Below are 15,089 nucleotides of genomic sequence, written 5' to 3'. Positions count from 1 at the left end.
GGGAGACTTGTCTATGGGTTGTGCATATCACCATAGCAACCTGAGTCTCCCCTTTTTTCTACAAGTTGCATTACTTTCTTTGTATCTGTTAATGTGCCTTTGTATGGGGTGTCATTTGGGCCACAATCCAGGGTTGATTCTCACTCTTGCAACTGAAAATCTGTCATACAAGCCAAACGCTTTCACACATACTGGTCAAAAGTTTGGTTCCTATGCACTGGTCAAAGATGCTGACCTACACTACTAGAATGATCTCTTAAACCTATGTCAAAATTATGTAAACCTTTGACTATTGTGCCTGCACACATTCTCTAGTTTGTAAGCTTTTAACATGTTTTTCCCTTTCACTCTTATGTATGTGAGCATTTCAGGTACAAGAATGAGAAACAATCCATACCGTTGCATTGTAACTTGCTGTGTCAGCCTTACCTGCAAGCTTTTAACTTTTTTAGTCTTTACAACTCAGAACAAGGAAGAGCCAGACATATGTTATTCTTTTTTTAATTATCATTATTTGTTTCTTTTTCCGTGAATGATCTACATGTAGATAATCAAATCGTGCAATAACAGTTGTTCATCTCGCGTAACTATGTTTTTATTTGAGGATGTGGAAGCAAAGATAACCTTATTTTTTTACAGAAAACTTAAAAATATTTTAAAAAAATATGAATGTGTTTTCATGTGTGGGTGCACATTGGCATGCTCTCATGGATTTCCACCTTAAGTAAGGTGCACCTTGATTTTAAACCGTACATCTTCTGTGGACCATTAGTTGCTTATTAGCTCTTAGGGGAACACACAATGTCTGGTCAAATCTGAGAGAGTGTAATAACGTTAAGAGATATTTTTCACAATGAAAATTCAAGGGTGTTTTGTATATCGGGATGAATAAATATGATTTTAACATTCACATTATCGTGTTGTTGTTTTTTTTTTCCATTATTCCACTACATTATATGGAAAAGACCAGAAACTCACAAATCTGGTCAATCTGGAAAATGTAACAACCTGGTATGGGATGGAAATCAGCACAGAATAAACTCAAGTTATGACCAACAATCCCGAATGAATCACAGCAAACACCGCCATCAACCACCAAGAGCTTGTACCTGTCACCTAATGGAAATATATTGGAGCTGTTATATCAGAAGAGGGGTAAAAAAACGAAATCATTGCCAGGATAGCTCATACGACCGCCGCACTAGCCATAGTTGAGTCCATCTGGAGAGACAATAACATTGCAGTAAAATAAATCGTGCAAGTACTGGTTAGACCTGAACTTGCAGCAAAGATTGAAAAGAAAATCCAGGCCATTAAGATGTGATGCTATGGGAAACATCTCCACGTCAGCTACTGATAATGTGACTAATGAAACAATGTGCAACACCATGAGAGGATACATTGGTCCCTTCGAAGAGCCGTTTTCAACTGTGCGCAGAAGAAAATTGTAGTCGTATTGTCAGGTTACAGGTTCATACTGGCTGGCCACAATTATTTTTCAGGGGACAGGCCAAAGGGACAGAAGGAGAGGAGGACCGACAAAGAACTACCCAAAAACACACAAGGCTTTGAGTCTTTGTAGGTTTTATTCTTCTTTGTGCTTTGCTGCACTCGTTCTTGCTTGCACTACAATACAGTGAAATCGAGTGGTTAAATATTACGCAGTGTTACCTAAAAAAATTGTGTAAAAATCTGAGATAAGGCAGATTGTTCAGTGTGGAGTCAAAGGTGAGTTTCGCTGCGGTAAGTCGGGACGGCCAGATGATCTTCCCCATCCATTGACGTAGTCCGGCGGACACTCACAATCAGGACCCCATCCTGATCGAAAGTCCCAGATATTGAAAGGGGGTTCATGTCTTGTGGAAACTGAGACTTATGGGTAAATGTGTCACTGACGCTGCCATCATCCATGACCTGAGGAAATGAAATGAGGCGGTCTAAAAACGTCAACAAATATTTGATGAAGAACAACCACAATTGTAACAAAGTATCCTGTCGTTCAAAAATTTGGGGTAAGTTGGATGTACTTACTTTTAAAGGGAAAGCTATGGTTTTTGCAGTTGGACCTATGTAAAGGGAAGCAGAAACTGAGGTAGGAGTGTTCAAAATAGGAATAATACTTGAAAACAAGACTACAAAGGAACCAAACATACAGGTGGTCAGAATCAAACCTGAGTCACAGACCAAACCGGAAACAGAGATGCAAGGAACAAAGTAACAAACTAGTTGGCACTAAACTACCAACAAAATCTCCAAACTAGCAAAAAACAATAGTTAACCCTGGCATGGCTGTGAAAATTAGATGAACAAAGTAATAAAAAAAAAGACAAGTGGGCGCAAACTAATTAACAAAATGACCGAACTGGAAACAAACACTGAATCTAATGGAACAATGAGACTAATAATTATAAATTATGTCCAAAATGTCCTCTGGGCCAGTATAATTAGGGACAGAAGGGTAGTGACACCTGTGTCCAGATCCTAACAATAGAAATGGAAATAATGACAAAAAAATCAGTAATAGAATAAATAATAAATAAATCTGTTTTCGTAATGCAATGTCTTCATAAAGTATTTATCTGTGTACAACACCCACTCATGTATAACACACACCTCTAATTTTTGATTTAAAAAAATCTTTATTCGGGTATGGTTAACTTTTTCTCAGCTCAGATTAAGCATCTTAAGTGAAACACGTAGTTGAAGATGTGCGGGCATGATGAAAATCATTTATTGACAACTATAAACATATACAAAAAAGAATTTCAAAATAATTGTTGTTTTTGAAGTCATTATTCATCATCAGATACACAAAAGATTTGTCTACCTCATTGTATTTTATTGAGATTTTTTTTATCTTTCAGGGTGACTTACTGTTTTCTCCATTCTCTAACATCTGTCTTTAGTACCATGAATCTTTTATCTTTTATCTTTTTATTTTATTTTTCAACACAAGGATACTGCTGGAAGTGTGAAATTCCCTATGGGGATGAATAAAGTGTGATTATGACATATGAGTCATATATATCACTGGAGTTCCAGTGGTTTAAGAAATGAAGGCTATTCCATGCAAGAAATTGCCAAGACATTTGAGCTCTCCCTCAACGTTGTGTACTACTCCTTTCAGAAAACAGCAAAACAGGCTCTAACCAGAGTAGAAAGATAAGTGGCAGGCCCCTTTGAACAACCAATCAAGAGGAAAAGTACATTAGAGTATTTTTAGTTTGAAATGGATAGGTTTAATAGATTAGATTGAAATAGATGCTTATAGACCCTCAGCTAGCATTTTCGCTAACTATTACCTGCAAAACCCAGTGTCAATATCTACAGTGAAGAGGCAACGCTGAGATGGTGACCTCTGAGGCAGAGTGGTAAAGAAAAAGCCATATATGAGACTGGCCAACAAAAGAAAGAGATGAATACGGACAAAAGAACACAGACATTGAACAACCTATTTGTGACTTTTTCATGGAAACACCAAATTGTAAAGGTGACCCCAAAATTTTGAACGTTTGCGTTACTCACACACCTTCTGAGCGTGAATGACGACATAATGGTCGTACGCCAACACCGCAATATCGTGCAGCTCAAAATGGCCGACGTCAGCGGAAATGTAGTAGCTGTCCCCAAGGCATTGCACGCCCCCGGGGCTGGTCTGACAAACGGGTACAGCGCCACCCACTGGAGCTGTAACACATTGCACGACAGCTAGTAAAGAATTGTACTAGTTTATTCAGACCAGAACTGTCCACAGTGCCGGCCCTTTTTCTTCTTTGTTTTGTTTTTCACATACTATTTTATATATATATATATATATATATATATATATATATATATATTAGTGTATAAAATATGTGTGTGTGTGTGTGTGTAAATATGTGGTTACTGTCATAGTAAATTTTAATGTATGAAACTGATATTTTGTGCAGCATGTTACTGTAATATGTCACCATTAATCCATTGCCCTATATAGTTAACCCAGCGAAGTGAGATGAGGTTGGAGTCTAGTGAGCCACAGTCAGATTCACAAATAAATGAACCTACATCTGATTCATCATTTTATTGGCAGAGCAAGAAAGCAATATGCAAACTGTAGCATGGGAAAAATGTTGTATTTTCTTAGCTTAACTTTTGGATAAAAGCTTATGAAATTCTCCATAATGAAAAAAAAATCCATGCAACATAAAGAAAACATACTGGGTGTATTAACTTGTTGTTAGCTTGCAATTACTATGACTAGTTCTATATTTTGGGGATGAGGTGTGTGACAAATTAGAATACTTGATCCCACTATCACCCTTTGCAATGAAGCAAGATAAATGCATGCCTCTCTGCATCTGCTCATCATAGGATAGATAGCAATTGTATTGATACTATTCCTAAAATGTGAAAATTTAACATATAATATAATCAACCATTTAGTGTACTTTGGATTATGTATTTCTATACATACAGGTGAGTCAGAGCAAGGAATAAAATTGCAAGGATTAAAAACAATAAATATTTGTTACAGTGCAGAGTGAAGAGGTAGACATGCAGGCATTCCAAGAAGTGCTGACTAAAACAGGGACACGTAACGCACCTTTTAGACTTTGGGAGTGGTCCTTTCTCAATGGCACCAGGACAGTAGTGAGAAATAAGACAAGAAAATTTCAAAATGAGGTGACTCACCCGCACTGCCGAAAGACGATCTGCTTTGCTTGCCAAAATGGGCCTGGCCCTCTTCGCAGAACAGGTTGGACGTATCGGGCGAGTCGAGAAAAGGCTCCAGAAAGCCATCTAGGGAGTCGCCCGATTCGGCCCTTGAGCTGTCAGAGCGAAAACTACTGGAGGTGCTGAAGCGAGCCGACGAGCGGTAGGAGGAAGACGATCTTCGACTGGAAGAAGTCCGGGATTCCATTACACTTGATGCAATTTCTACTCAACAACACCCTCAAAGAACAAAAACTCCCCGGTGGCGTCTTTATAAAGCTGCAGAGCACAACCACTGATCCCACAATCATCTTCCTTTACCCATACATGGCTGACGGGCTGACTGCTTGAGTCAAGAATGTAACGGACAAACTGATAAAGAGCGAGACCCCCTTCGGGTTGAGGCCCAAAGCAAGCTGAGATAAGAAGATACATCTGGCGTAAGGTCCGAAATAGCACACGCGAGAGAAGGGCCCGATTATCCGTTAGGCTGACCCTGCCCGCAGCGCTAACACTCATCAATAATGCACCATTTGAATTGTGCTTACTGGCTAATGGAAAGGCAGAAAAATAAATCAGCGGGTTCCTGCTTGGGGAAATGGGTTGATTATGTATCACAAGGGTGGGAAAACCTTTTGATTCGCGGGCCACATTGTGTTTGAAATATTGAGGTTTGTCCTGGACTTATTTCGAATTTTTTACTTGTATGAATACAGTATATACAGTGGAACCTCGCTTTTCGAACGCCTCTCAGTCCGAACAAATTTGAGTCCGACCAAAAATTTCGAGAAATTCTTGCTTCGCTGTTCGGTCAAAAAATCGGAGTTCGAACGGCGGTAATGCGTGAGTGCGTACGCTATGGTGCGATGCTGAGCGGCGTACGGGTGTAGATCGCTCTTTTCATGACCAACTGTCATCGCGTGCGGACGTGCTTCGTTTTGCTTTCGCTTTTAATATAGGTGTACGAAGTGTTTTAGCCCTTAATTATGCCTGTCATGAGTCCCTTTAGAAAAGTGCTAAAAAGAAGGCAGAAGCAAGTGTCATTAGATCGGTATTTTAAGAGAAAAGAACATCCTTCCAAACAATAATTTTCCTCCCCACCGTCCACCTGCGCCTTCTGCTGACCACCACAAAGGTAAGAAATCCTATTCATAATTCTTTTTTTTTTTTTTATCCTTTTTTTTTTTTTTACACGTTCATGTTAGTGTAATTCATCGTACGGAAGATTACGATGATGCGAATGTACGATTAGCCTGGGTTAGCTTTAAGTTTAGATTAAACATTCAAGCTAAACATTCAGGGTGTTGGAACGGAGCCCAACATTGAGGGTGTTGGAACGGAGCCCCCTTTTCAATGAACCGCTCACCACTTGTTGTGGAGACCCGGGTGCTAAATGACTTGTAAACGACCTGATATTTTTATTTTTACACGTTCATGTTAGCGTAATCTTTCGTACGAAAGATTACGATAGCGCGAATGTACGATTAGCCTGGGTTAGATTTAAGTTTACGTTAAACATTCATGGTAAACATTCAGGGTGTTGGAATGGATTAAAACGATTTACATTATTTTTAATGGGAAAAATGATTTCGGTGATCGAACAAATCGGTTTTCGAATAGGGTTCTGGAACGGATTATGGTCGAGAACCGAGGTTCCACTGTGTATATATATATATATATATATATATATATATATATATATATATATATATACATTCAGACATTTACATGTTAAATGAATGAATGCATTTTTGTTAGCTAGACGAGCATAATGGCCCAGCGTTGCCAGGCTTGACGTTGCCGGGCATTTTAGTTGAGCGAGGTTATCGGGATGTTTGGACGCGTTCTACGGGATGGGAAGGGCACCTGTATGATGCGGCAGGGGTAAACCAGTGAAAGCTGTCGGGCCCTCCTGTGTTATGTCACCCTCACCTGAGTGACATGGCCGTTTTCTTGTATCCCGTTTCATCTGGAGGGACGAAAGCATGACCAACTTGGGTCCCGAGGTGCTTAACTTGTTTGGGTGTTTAGGTATTTGGGCTAGTCATGGTTAATTTTTCAGTGTTTTTTGCTACTTTTTCCTTTTTTTTTGTTTTTGTGTACGTGTTTGTCTTGCTGTCGGTCACCCCTCTCGAGGGATATGACCATGGTAGATGGATAGATGGATAGATAGAGGTTATCGGGGCCGTGGTTTGTTAAAAAAGGGCCAAGAGCAGTACGACCGCATGTAGCTCCAGAGCTGCTTGTACACCCTTTCAGGATGACCTGTTTTTGTAACCTTGAAGATTTAATAAAAAACAGTGGCCCTGGAAGAGAGCGATGGGAAGGGGATGAAATTTTCTCATCTGAGAGCGCTCTCCTGGTCCTCCTTGCAAGTTTGAAATCCATTGATGTCTTCTCACCTTATTTTGATGGTCTACTTAAGTTTAAACTTAACATTATTAATAGTATTTTCTTCATTTTTTATGTATTACTGATTGATTGATTTGTTTTTATAATTATTTGTGATTTATTCTTATGTAAAAAAGCAAAATAAAGACATTTGAAACCGTGTGAATTTTCTATCAGAGCTTCAAAGTGTATTTTTTTTTTTTTATTGCATGGATTTTTTTAAATTATACTTAATTAAGGGTTAGCAGTTCTTTTACCACATATTTTGGTGCCTATTATACCACGAGTGTATTTCAGTTATGTAGAAGAAAATCACTCATAATTATTAAATATAAAATAAAATTTTCTCTATAGAAAATTGTACATCCCTTCTGTAACTACATGTCTCATTTATTCTTCAACAATCTTCATATTAAATGTCATATTTTGAATTAGATTTTACTAAGAAACACTGAAATGTTACAAAATATAATTAAGACGAGCAAACACTCTGTATGTAGTGGATTCAGTCAAACACGGATATTAATCGTAATGTGTCCCATTACTTTACTTTTTGTCATACAATGCAAAAATAATCAGTTCTTCAAGTGACTTTTTGTTCTCATAACTGAGTTATGTTCACATTCTAAAAATATTTTTAGAAAAATAATAAAAATGTGTTGAAAGTTTGTATTATTTAGCGCATGCATGTGATTAAAAAAACTTTATTAAATAAAACATGGATTTAGATAGTAAACAAATATTCATGAACTACCATTTAAACATTAATTTTTCAAAACGCTCGTAAGTCAAGAAATTTGCTGGTACGGATAAAAAAAAAACTTGCGAGAGGTCAAGGAGGGGGAAAAAGAAATGAAAAATAGTGCAGTTTGATCACTTTGATTTGTCCGTAGTTTGTATTCTTCCTTGTCCCTTTTGTCACAGTCTAGCTGTCAGGTTTGGTTTTCTCTCACCCCCCCTCTCGCTTTATCTTGCTTCTTTTGGTCATTTCCTTCTTCACTGGTGTCACTTGCCTTGATTGCACCCGAATCACCTATCCTGATCACTATCCAAACACTGTTTTTGACACTTTTGCCAGTTTGTTGCCATTCTTATCTTGTTCCAGGCCAGGGGTGGCTAACCCAGTCCTGGAGAGCCGCATGTCCTGGATCGTTATTAAGCTCTCACAAAGCCTGCTAACAAGGTGAAAATTGGCGTCACCTGTGTTGGAGCAGAGAAACCTCCAAAACATGCAGGACGTGCGGCTCTCCAGGACCGGGTTAGCCACCCCTGTTCTAGGCTGTCTCAGCCTTGTCTTGTTTTCAGTGTACCGAACTCTTGCTGCCCTTTTCGACCACGAATTCTGCCTGCCGAAACATAAAACAAAGTTTTCTGGATCGCCGATATTTTGCCTGCCCCTGGACCTCGACAACTGCTTCTGGTGATCAAGATACCGTTGCCTCAACTTTTCTGTCTTTCTTGTGTCCCAAACCTAGGCCGAATAAACAGCTCATTCTTGCCTATATCCTTGCTTCTGCATTGTGCTTCCGCGCCACCCCGGGCAGATCTTTGACATGTTTAGTCAAGTCATGTTTATTTGTATAGGCCTTAATCACAATGGGCAGACCACAGACTATTGCAAACTACAGACTCTTATTACACCATCTACTGATCTGAAACCTACATGAGGGCAAGGAAAAATTTAAAAACCTCAGCATGAGGAAAATGAAGGGACCGCACTAGAGCCCTTGTTTTCTGTTGTGCTACAAAATACAGTGACATTCATTGGTCAAATAATGCACACTCACTTCCCATTGTAAAGGGTTAAGTAGTTGGCAAATAAACTATTTTTTGTTGTTTTATAGGAAAAACAAATAAAACATTGAGAAAACAAAAATATTACTGATTATCGGCTAAATAATTTGCTAGTAGATAGAGAGATAGATACTTTATTCATCCCCGCAGGGAAATTCACATTTCCAGCAGCATCCCTTCGCTGAGAACAATACAATAATAAAGCAAAAGGAATACAATATACAAATACCCAATGTGACGTGCTAATACCCACTGTAGCGTGTTGTATAGAGTATTTAAATAGTGCTACATAAAATACACACTGAAATAAAAGTATGGTAATATGCAATGTAGGGGGTGTGGTTTAATGTGGGCCTTTACTCCGCCGGGTGGAGTTAAAGAGCCTCATGGCATGAGGAAGAAAAGATCTCTTCAGTCTGTCCGTGGTACAAGACAGTGACAGCAGTCTGTCGCTGAAGCTGCTCTTCTGTCTAAGTAGAAACTTTTTTTTAAATTGTTATTACTAAAATTCGAATACCATATCTGGAGAAGCAAAATCTTTTGACTAAAATCTTGATTAGAGTCACCAAAAAGTGGCAAACCGTAACAATGATCGAAACGCAGAAGGATATTACCTCGAATTATGAAAATTATGTTCCGTAAATGGTTTAAAACGGTTTTATTTTTAACGTTATTACCGGCACATTAATTGTTATTATCTACACAGATAATTATCATTGTTCAGGTATGGATTTTATAAATATATAGGACACATATGTATTTTGGTATGTGGCTATTTTAAAGTATTTTTAGGATGTAAGCTTGAATGCAAATATATACAATAATTGGTTGGCTAATTCCACACGATGTTTTTAATTTTGTTAAGTGTTGATCTTTACTTTTAAAGACAACAACCGTGTTGCTGGTTTCTAATGCCAATTGGAAAAAGGATACAAACAAATATTAGACAGTTTCAATAAATATTGTGATTAAGCTCCATAGAAATAGACCTGACTTGACTTGAAGAAGAAAAATGATCTTAAAGACCCATTACTGGTGAGCCACCGGAGGAACCGGACCTCGTGCACCACATTGAATGACCCTTGTACTATGGAATCCCTTACAACCAAGTTTTTGTTATCCATATAAAGCTTTTCCTTTATCAAATACATCCCGTAATAACCATTTTCTGCTTATTCGAGACATGTATTAAAAATACATTGTGACCGAGTGGTGAAGCTAAAAATGGACTGAACCAAAAACCTGAAACGAGATTCATTTGAGAGAAATGAATTGAAAACTAATGTTGTGAAGAAAATAAAACAAAACACAAGCAGTCAAATTTTATGAGGCGTAAGATGAATAAAACAACAAGTGACTGTTTATTGAACTTGTTTCAACAACAAAGTGGTCGTTGGACAAGCATGGACCCATTCTTAAGCGCCTCTTTACCACTCAAACGTCTTTTTTAGCACCCCCCCACCCCATTTAATGACTATGTTTGGCCAACTTTTTGCAAAGATGGACTTATTTTGGGAGGAAATAATTCAGGTAAGAATACAAAAGAAGCCTCAAGCAAGACAGGGAAGACCTACTTTAGGAAGAAACAACAGATGTGACTAACAGTTGGGAGAACAGCCACAGAGACAAAATGTTTTTGAAATTATTTATCACGCGGCACTCCAGATTGTCCACAAACTGTCGACGATTTTCTGGGCTCAGAACTTGATCAACAATGTGACCATTCACCGAGGGGTTGCAAATATAGAGAAGAATGACCGTCGAAACTAGGGTCATTTGATTCGCTGATTACATCATTGATATTGTCAGGGGGTCTCTTAGGATGGTATGGAAGCACAATGTAGAAGTGCAATACAATTAAACGGCTGTCATTTATTAGGGCAGGGTTAGTGTTAGGAATTCAATATTACAAATGTACCGTTTACCAAATTGTTCGAATTATTTATCTGACTCCAAACATAACCTTCATTCACCTAATAATGCATGCTCGTTTCTTTTTGTGAAAAGACGGACAAGAGGCCGGCATTTCCACACGGGGGCAGATTTAATTTCTTAAATAATTCAACTAAGTGAACTCCATCGAATTAGCCGAATTAGTGTCGCTCGAGTTTTCGTCGAGTCTCTTCTCTCGTTCTCCCTTGATCTTCTCCTCCCATGGGCGGGCCAGGAACGCCCCCTTGCCTCGATGCCTGAAGTGATCAAAACATCCCAGAGCGTTTACACGTCATCAGGGATTTGTTCTCCTAACATCGCCTGCCGTCTGCGTCAGAGTTCTGTTATCAGAATTCTCCAGCCAAAACACTCCGCACTTGGAACGGCGCAACCTGAAGCCCACTCAGTGAATATCTTTTGCATTAAATGTCATTTGTATTTGATCGTACAAAATCCCTTATAGTCAAAGGTATAAAATCCTTCATTAGTCATACTGAAAGGCAGGCAGAAAACAAACAGTAGCAGTAGGCAACAGAACAACAGAGGCAAAGAAACATTACTGTCAAGTGCCAGTACACCAACACTCGCCAGAGAGCACTGAGTGGAATGTTTACCTGATTGGGGGAGCCTGGTGCTCATTAAAACCCCAGCATTTAAAGACAGCTAGGACATACCCTCAGTGTCGGATTATTGACATTCATCCCCGTCCCTTGAAACACCCTTTATGAATAAGTAAGACTTCGTATTTATCCTGCCTTGAATTTGTATGGACTGTTTTTTTTCGTTACCTGTTATTCAATTTCCTTCATCCACGGAGCATGTTTTGTTAATTATCTTGCCCCTGTTAAAGACTTGACACATGTTTCTGCATTTGGATGCTTTTGCTAATAACAGTTACCAAATAGATAGGCGAAAGTCCAAGCAGCTAATTTGACAGGTGGTATTTGTATTCCAGGAGGTCAAGCAGGGGTTTAGAACTCTTAGTACACTGACTTGGAATTGGACAGGAAAGGTAATTAACTAGCAAGGAACCAAGGTGACAGAGTACTAATAAAGGCAATAGGATGAGTTCAATTGGAGGAAAAAAAGCAGGTAAATCAAGGTAATTACAACAGTTGTGGTGTGGAAGGTAAAACCTGGAAGGGAAGTGATCAAAAAGGTAAAGGAGAGCGAGAGAAGCAGACTGTGAGACAAAGAAACAGAACTCAGGGTGCAAGATCGTGACAGATTGGTTTCTGTAAAATACAGAAATTATTTTTTTATTTTCATGCAAAGGATTTGTTTCCTGGGCAGCACGGCGGCGCAGTGGTTAGCGGGTGTGCGGCACAGTTCTGAGGTCATGAGATCGAACCTCCTGTGTGGAGTTTGCATGTTCTCCCCGTGCTTGCGTTGGGTTCCTCCGGGCACTCTGGTTTCCTCCCACATTCCAAAAACATGCATGTCAGGGTAATTGGCCGGTCTGAATTGTCCCTAGGTGTAAATGAGTTGTCTGTCTCTGTGTGCCCTGCAACTGGCTGGCAACCAGTTCAGGGTGTTCCCTTCCCACTGCCCGAAGATAGCTGGGATGGGCTCCAGCATCCCCGTGACCCTACTGAGGATAAGCGGTGCAGATAATGGATGGATAGATTTGTTTCCCTTTAGGACTCTTTGACGTCATTTTTTTTCATACTCCACCAAAGCTCCCGGTTGTCGTTACCAGTTTGTCCCCCTCTCAACCAGACAAATGTATGGTTATGCCCACTTTCATTATGTCAATGTGAAATAAAACATAGTTAAATCTATGTTACTACAAACACTTTGGACTCACTGATGGCCGTCACTTGCACTCGTAATGGCCGAATAATGATAACGCCGCCCTGGTCGTTATAACATGGCGTCTGTGGGAAGGAAACAGCTCAATTATTTAAAGGTTTCTTATAACCTTTTGTTTCAAGGTTAAACACATTCTTTGCCGTTGACATGCTATAGACTAATAAGAATTTAATCACTGTATTTAAACGGGGGTGGCGGTGAATATTTAATCCAAATGATCAGGTCAAGAGTCAACTATTTATGACATCCTTAACGGTGCCAATACACATTTCTGGGACATGGGTAATGAGTAGTTGACGTCAGCTACTGCATAACAACCCATACAATGTTATGAGCTTTTGCGAGTAGACATTTTACGCCTTGTGATGGTGTACAGGCTATTCCATCAAGATTAGTGTTTTGTAACTGATTGTTGTTTTCCTTTTATACCATTTTACCCTAAAGCCCAGATTTGGTTTGCGTTCTGGACAATTTACCTTCCTTTTTCTATTACACTCGCTGGGCTCCATTTTCGCAAACAGTGCAAACACTGGCGGATTCAAAATATATTTTAGCAGCACATTTGACAGTTTGGCTGACCTACTGTTGCTTATCTTATTGTGTTCTGTTGGAGATGCATTTGATGTAGAGGTGACCAACTGTCACGGAACGGACCAGGAGGCAGGAAGTGTCAACTCATTTTGCGTGTAAGATACGTCACTTTAATTTAGAAAATAACAGTTGTCCAACACGCAGGGACCAAAGACAAAACAAAACGGGCTTAAAGGCAATCAAAAATTCAAACAAGGTAATACTCACAAAACAGGCTTGAAGGCAATCAAAATCACAAACTAGGCATTTACTCAACAAACGGGCATGAACACGTTTTTCCTCAAGTTAAGCAATGGTCTGGCAACGGGCAGTCCCAAAAGGAGCGCTTAAGTATCCCGCACGCAATCAAGTCAATCTGTCTCAGCCGGTGTCAAGGGGCGGGACCAGCTGGGTGCCATAACGACCGTGCAGGACATGACACCAACATTTTTCAATTAAAGAACCTAGATGCAGGCTTTATAATTAACTGTGTATTTGAACATGTTTAATTAATTTTAGCTAATAGATAGCTGTTAAAAAGCGGTAACGTAATATTTGACAAAATCCTTTCTTTTCTTATAATCTGGTACATTTCCCATGTTTCTTATGGCCAGAGCAGGAGGTCAGTATAATTCTAGTAAGTCCGTGCAGCTGCGATTAAAAGGAAATGACAACACAAAAATAAATGTCAAAGTAAATAATTCAGAATTTAAAGAGCAAATTCCCTTTTAATGGTTTTGATAATTGCCTCCTGATGACAACTAAATGATTGTCATACCAACGCATAAAAACGTATTAAAACAATAATGGGACCTGTATAATATCAGGACAAAACTTTAAACTGAAAAGATAAAAAGAAAAGTATTATTGTTCTCACGGTACCACCTTTTTACATCATTTCTGTACTACATGATATTTCCATAATTATAGGTGAGGCACACCCTCACCTGCCTCCTCTGACTGCACGCCACTGGTCATTTCCATGCATTATTTTATGATTTCTCTTGTCTGTTATAAAAAAAGACATCTGGAATGCCGGTTCACTTGGCTGACTTTGGCAAAGCCGAGTCTAGCACAGTAGAGGTGAGCAGGGATCCTCGCACGATCATTATCAAATCATGAGCATGAAGCACTTGATGGAGCATCCAGCACTTCTTCCCCTCATAAAATGCTGACCTATGAGCGACATTCCATAGGCGGCCGTCCATCAAATGCTACTTATTCCGCTGTGGCTAGCAGTCTTTTGTGTTGAGAAGTAAATCATCGTTGCTTTTACATTTGGCATCGCAATCTAACACATGCACAACTATAGTCTCATACAGACATAGTTATCTCCATGTGCGAAAATTACTATACTCTCTAATACACACTACTATACTTTTACAAATACTATTATACTCTCTTACACAACATTCTACTATACTTTCTCACACATACTCTTATACTCTCAAAGATACGTTACTATGCTTTACACACTTTCTACTATATTCCCTACACACTCAAGATTATAGTTTCTCATACACACAATTATACGCTTTCACACACACTGCTTTACTCCCACACAAACACACCCACTATACTCTAACAGACACTATTTCATTCTCTCACACACACTACTATTATTTCTTGGTGCTGATGTCTGGAGCCAGCAAGCAGGTGGTGCTTCTTGGGCTAACGGTCTCCTGGAAACATCAGACGGATGAAGCTCAGGAGACGAAGAGGGCAATGTTCAGCAAACTCGCAGCTGAACGCCAAAGGATTGGGTGGACGGCCCGCTGAAAGCCTATTGAAGTGGGCTGCAGGGGCTACTTGCGATTTGTGGACTGCACAGGCAAAGAAAAGGCTTCACGCTGGCTCTGGTTGAAGATAGGGAAGGCGTGAAGTAGTGCGCTACCTGG

The 15,089-nt window shown here is 39.4% G+C and overlaps 1 protein-coding gene across 1 annotated transcript; it reads right to left on the bottom strand.

Moving 5' to 3' along the window:
* Positions 1 to 1,722: 1,722 nt before the first annotated feature.
* Positions 1,723 to 4,900, bottom strand: hspb12 (heat shock protein, alpha-crystallin-related, b12). The gene is made up of 3 exons (XM_088345398.1): positions 4,672 to 4,900; positions 3,530 to 3,687; positions 1,723 to 1,914 (listed from the first exon to the last, which is right to left on the bottom strand). The coding sequence occupies exons 1-3, from the start codon at positions 4,898 to 4,900 to the stop codon at positions 1,723 to 1,725; spliced, it is 579 nt and encodes a 192-aa protein (XP_088201524.1).
* Between the last annotated feature and the right edge of the window lie 10,189 nt (positions 4,901 to 15,089).

Source organism: Urocampus carinirostris, chromosome 10 (genome assembly GCF_059441175.1).
Source record: "Urocampus carinirostris isolate Australia breed hairy pipefish chromosome 10, RoL_Ucar_1.0, whole genome shotgun sequence".
NCBI lineage: Eukaryota > Metazoa > Chordata > Actinopteri > Syngnathiformes > Syngnathidae > Urocampus > Urocampus carinirostris.
Note: the sequence above shows the minus strand (reverse complement) of the source record. Positions and strands in the feature narration are given on the sequence as shown.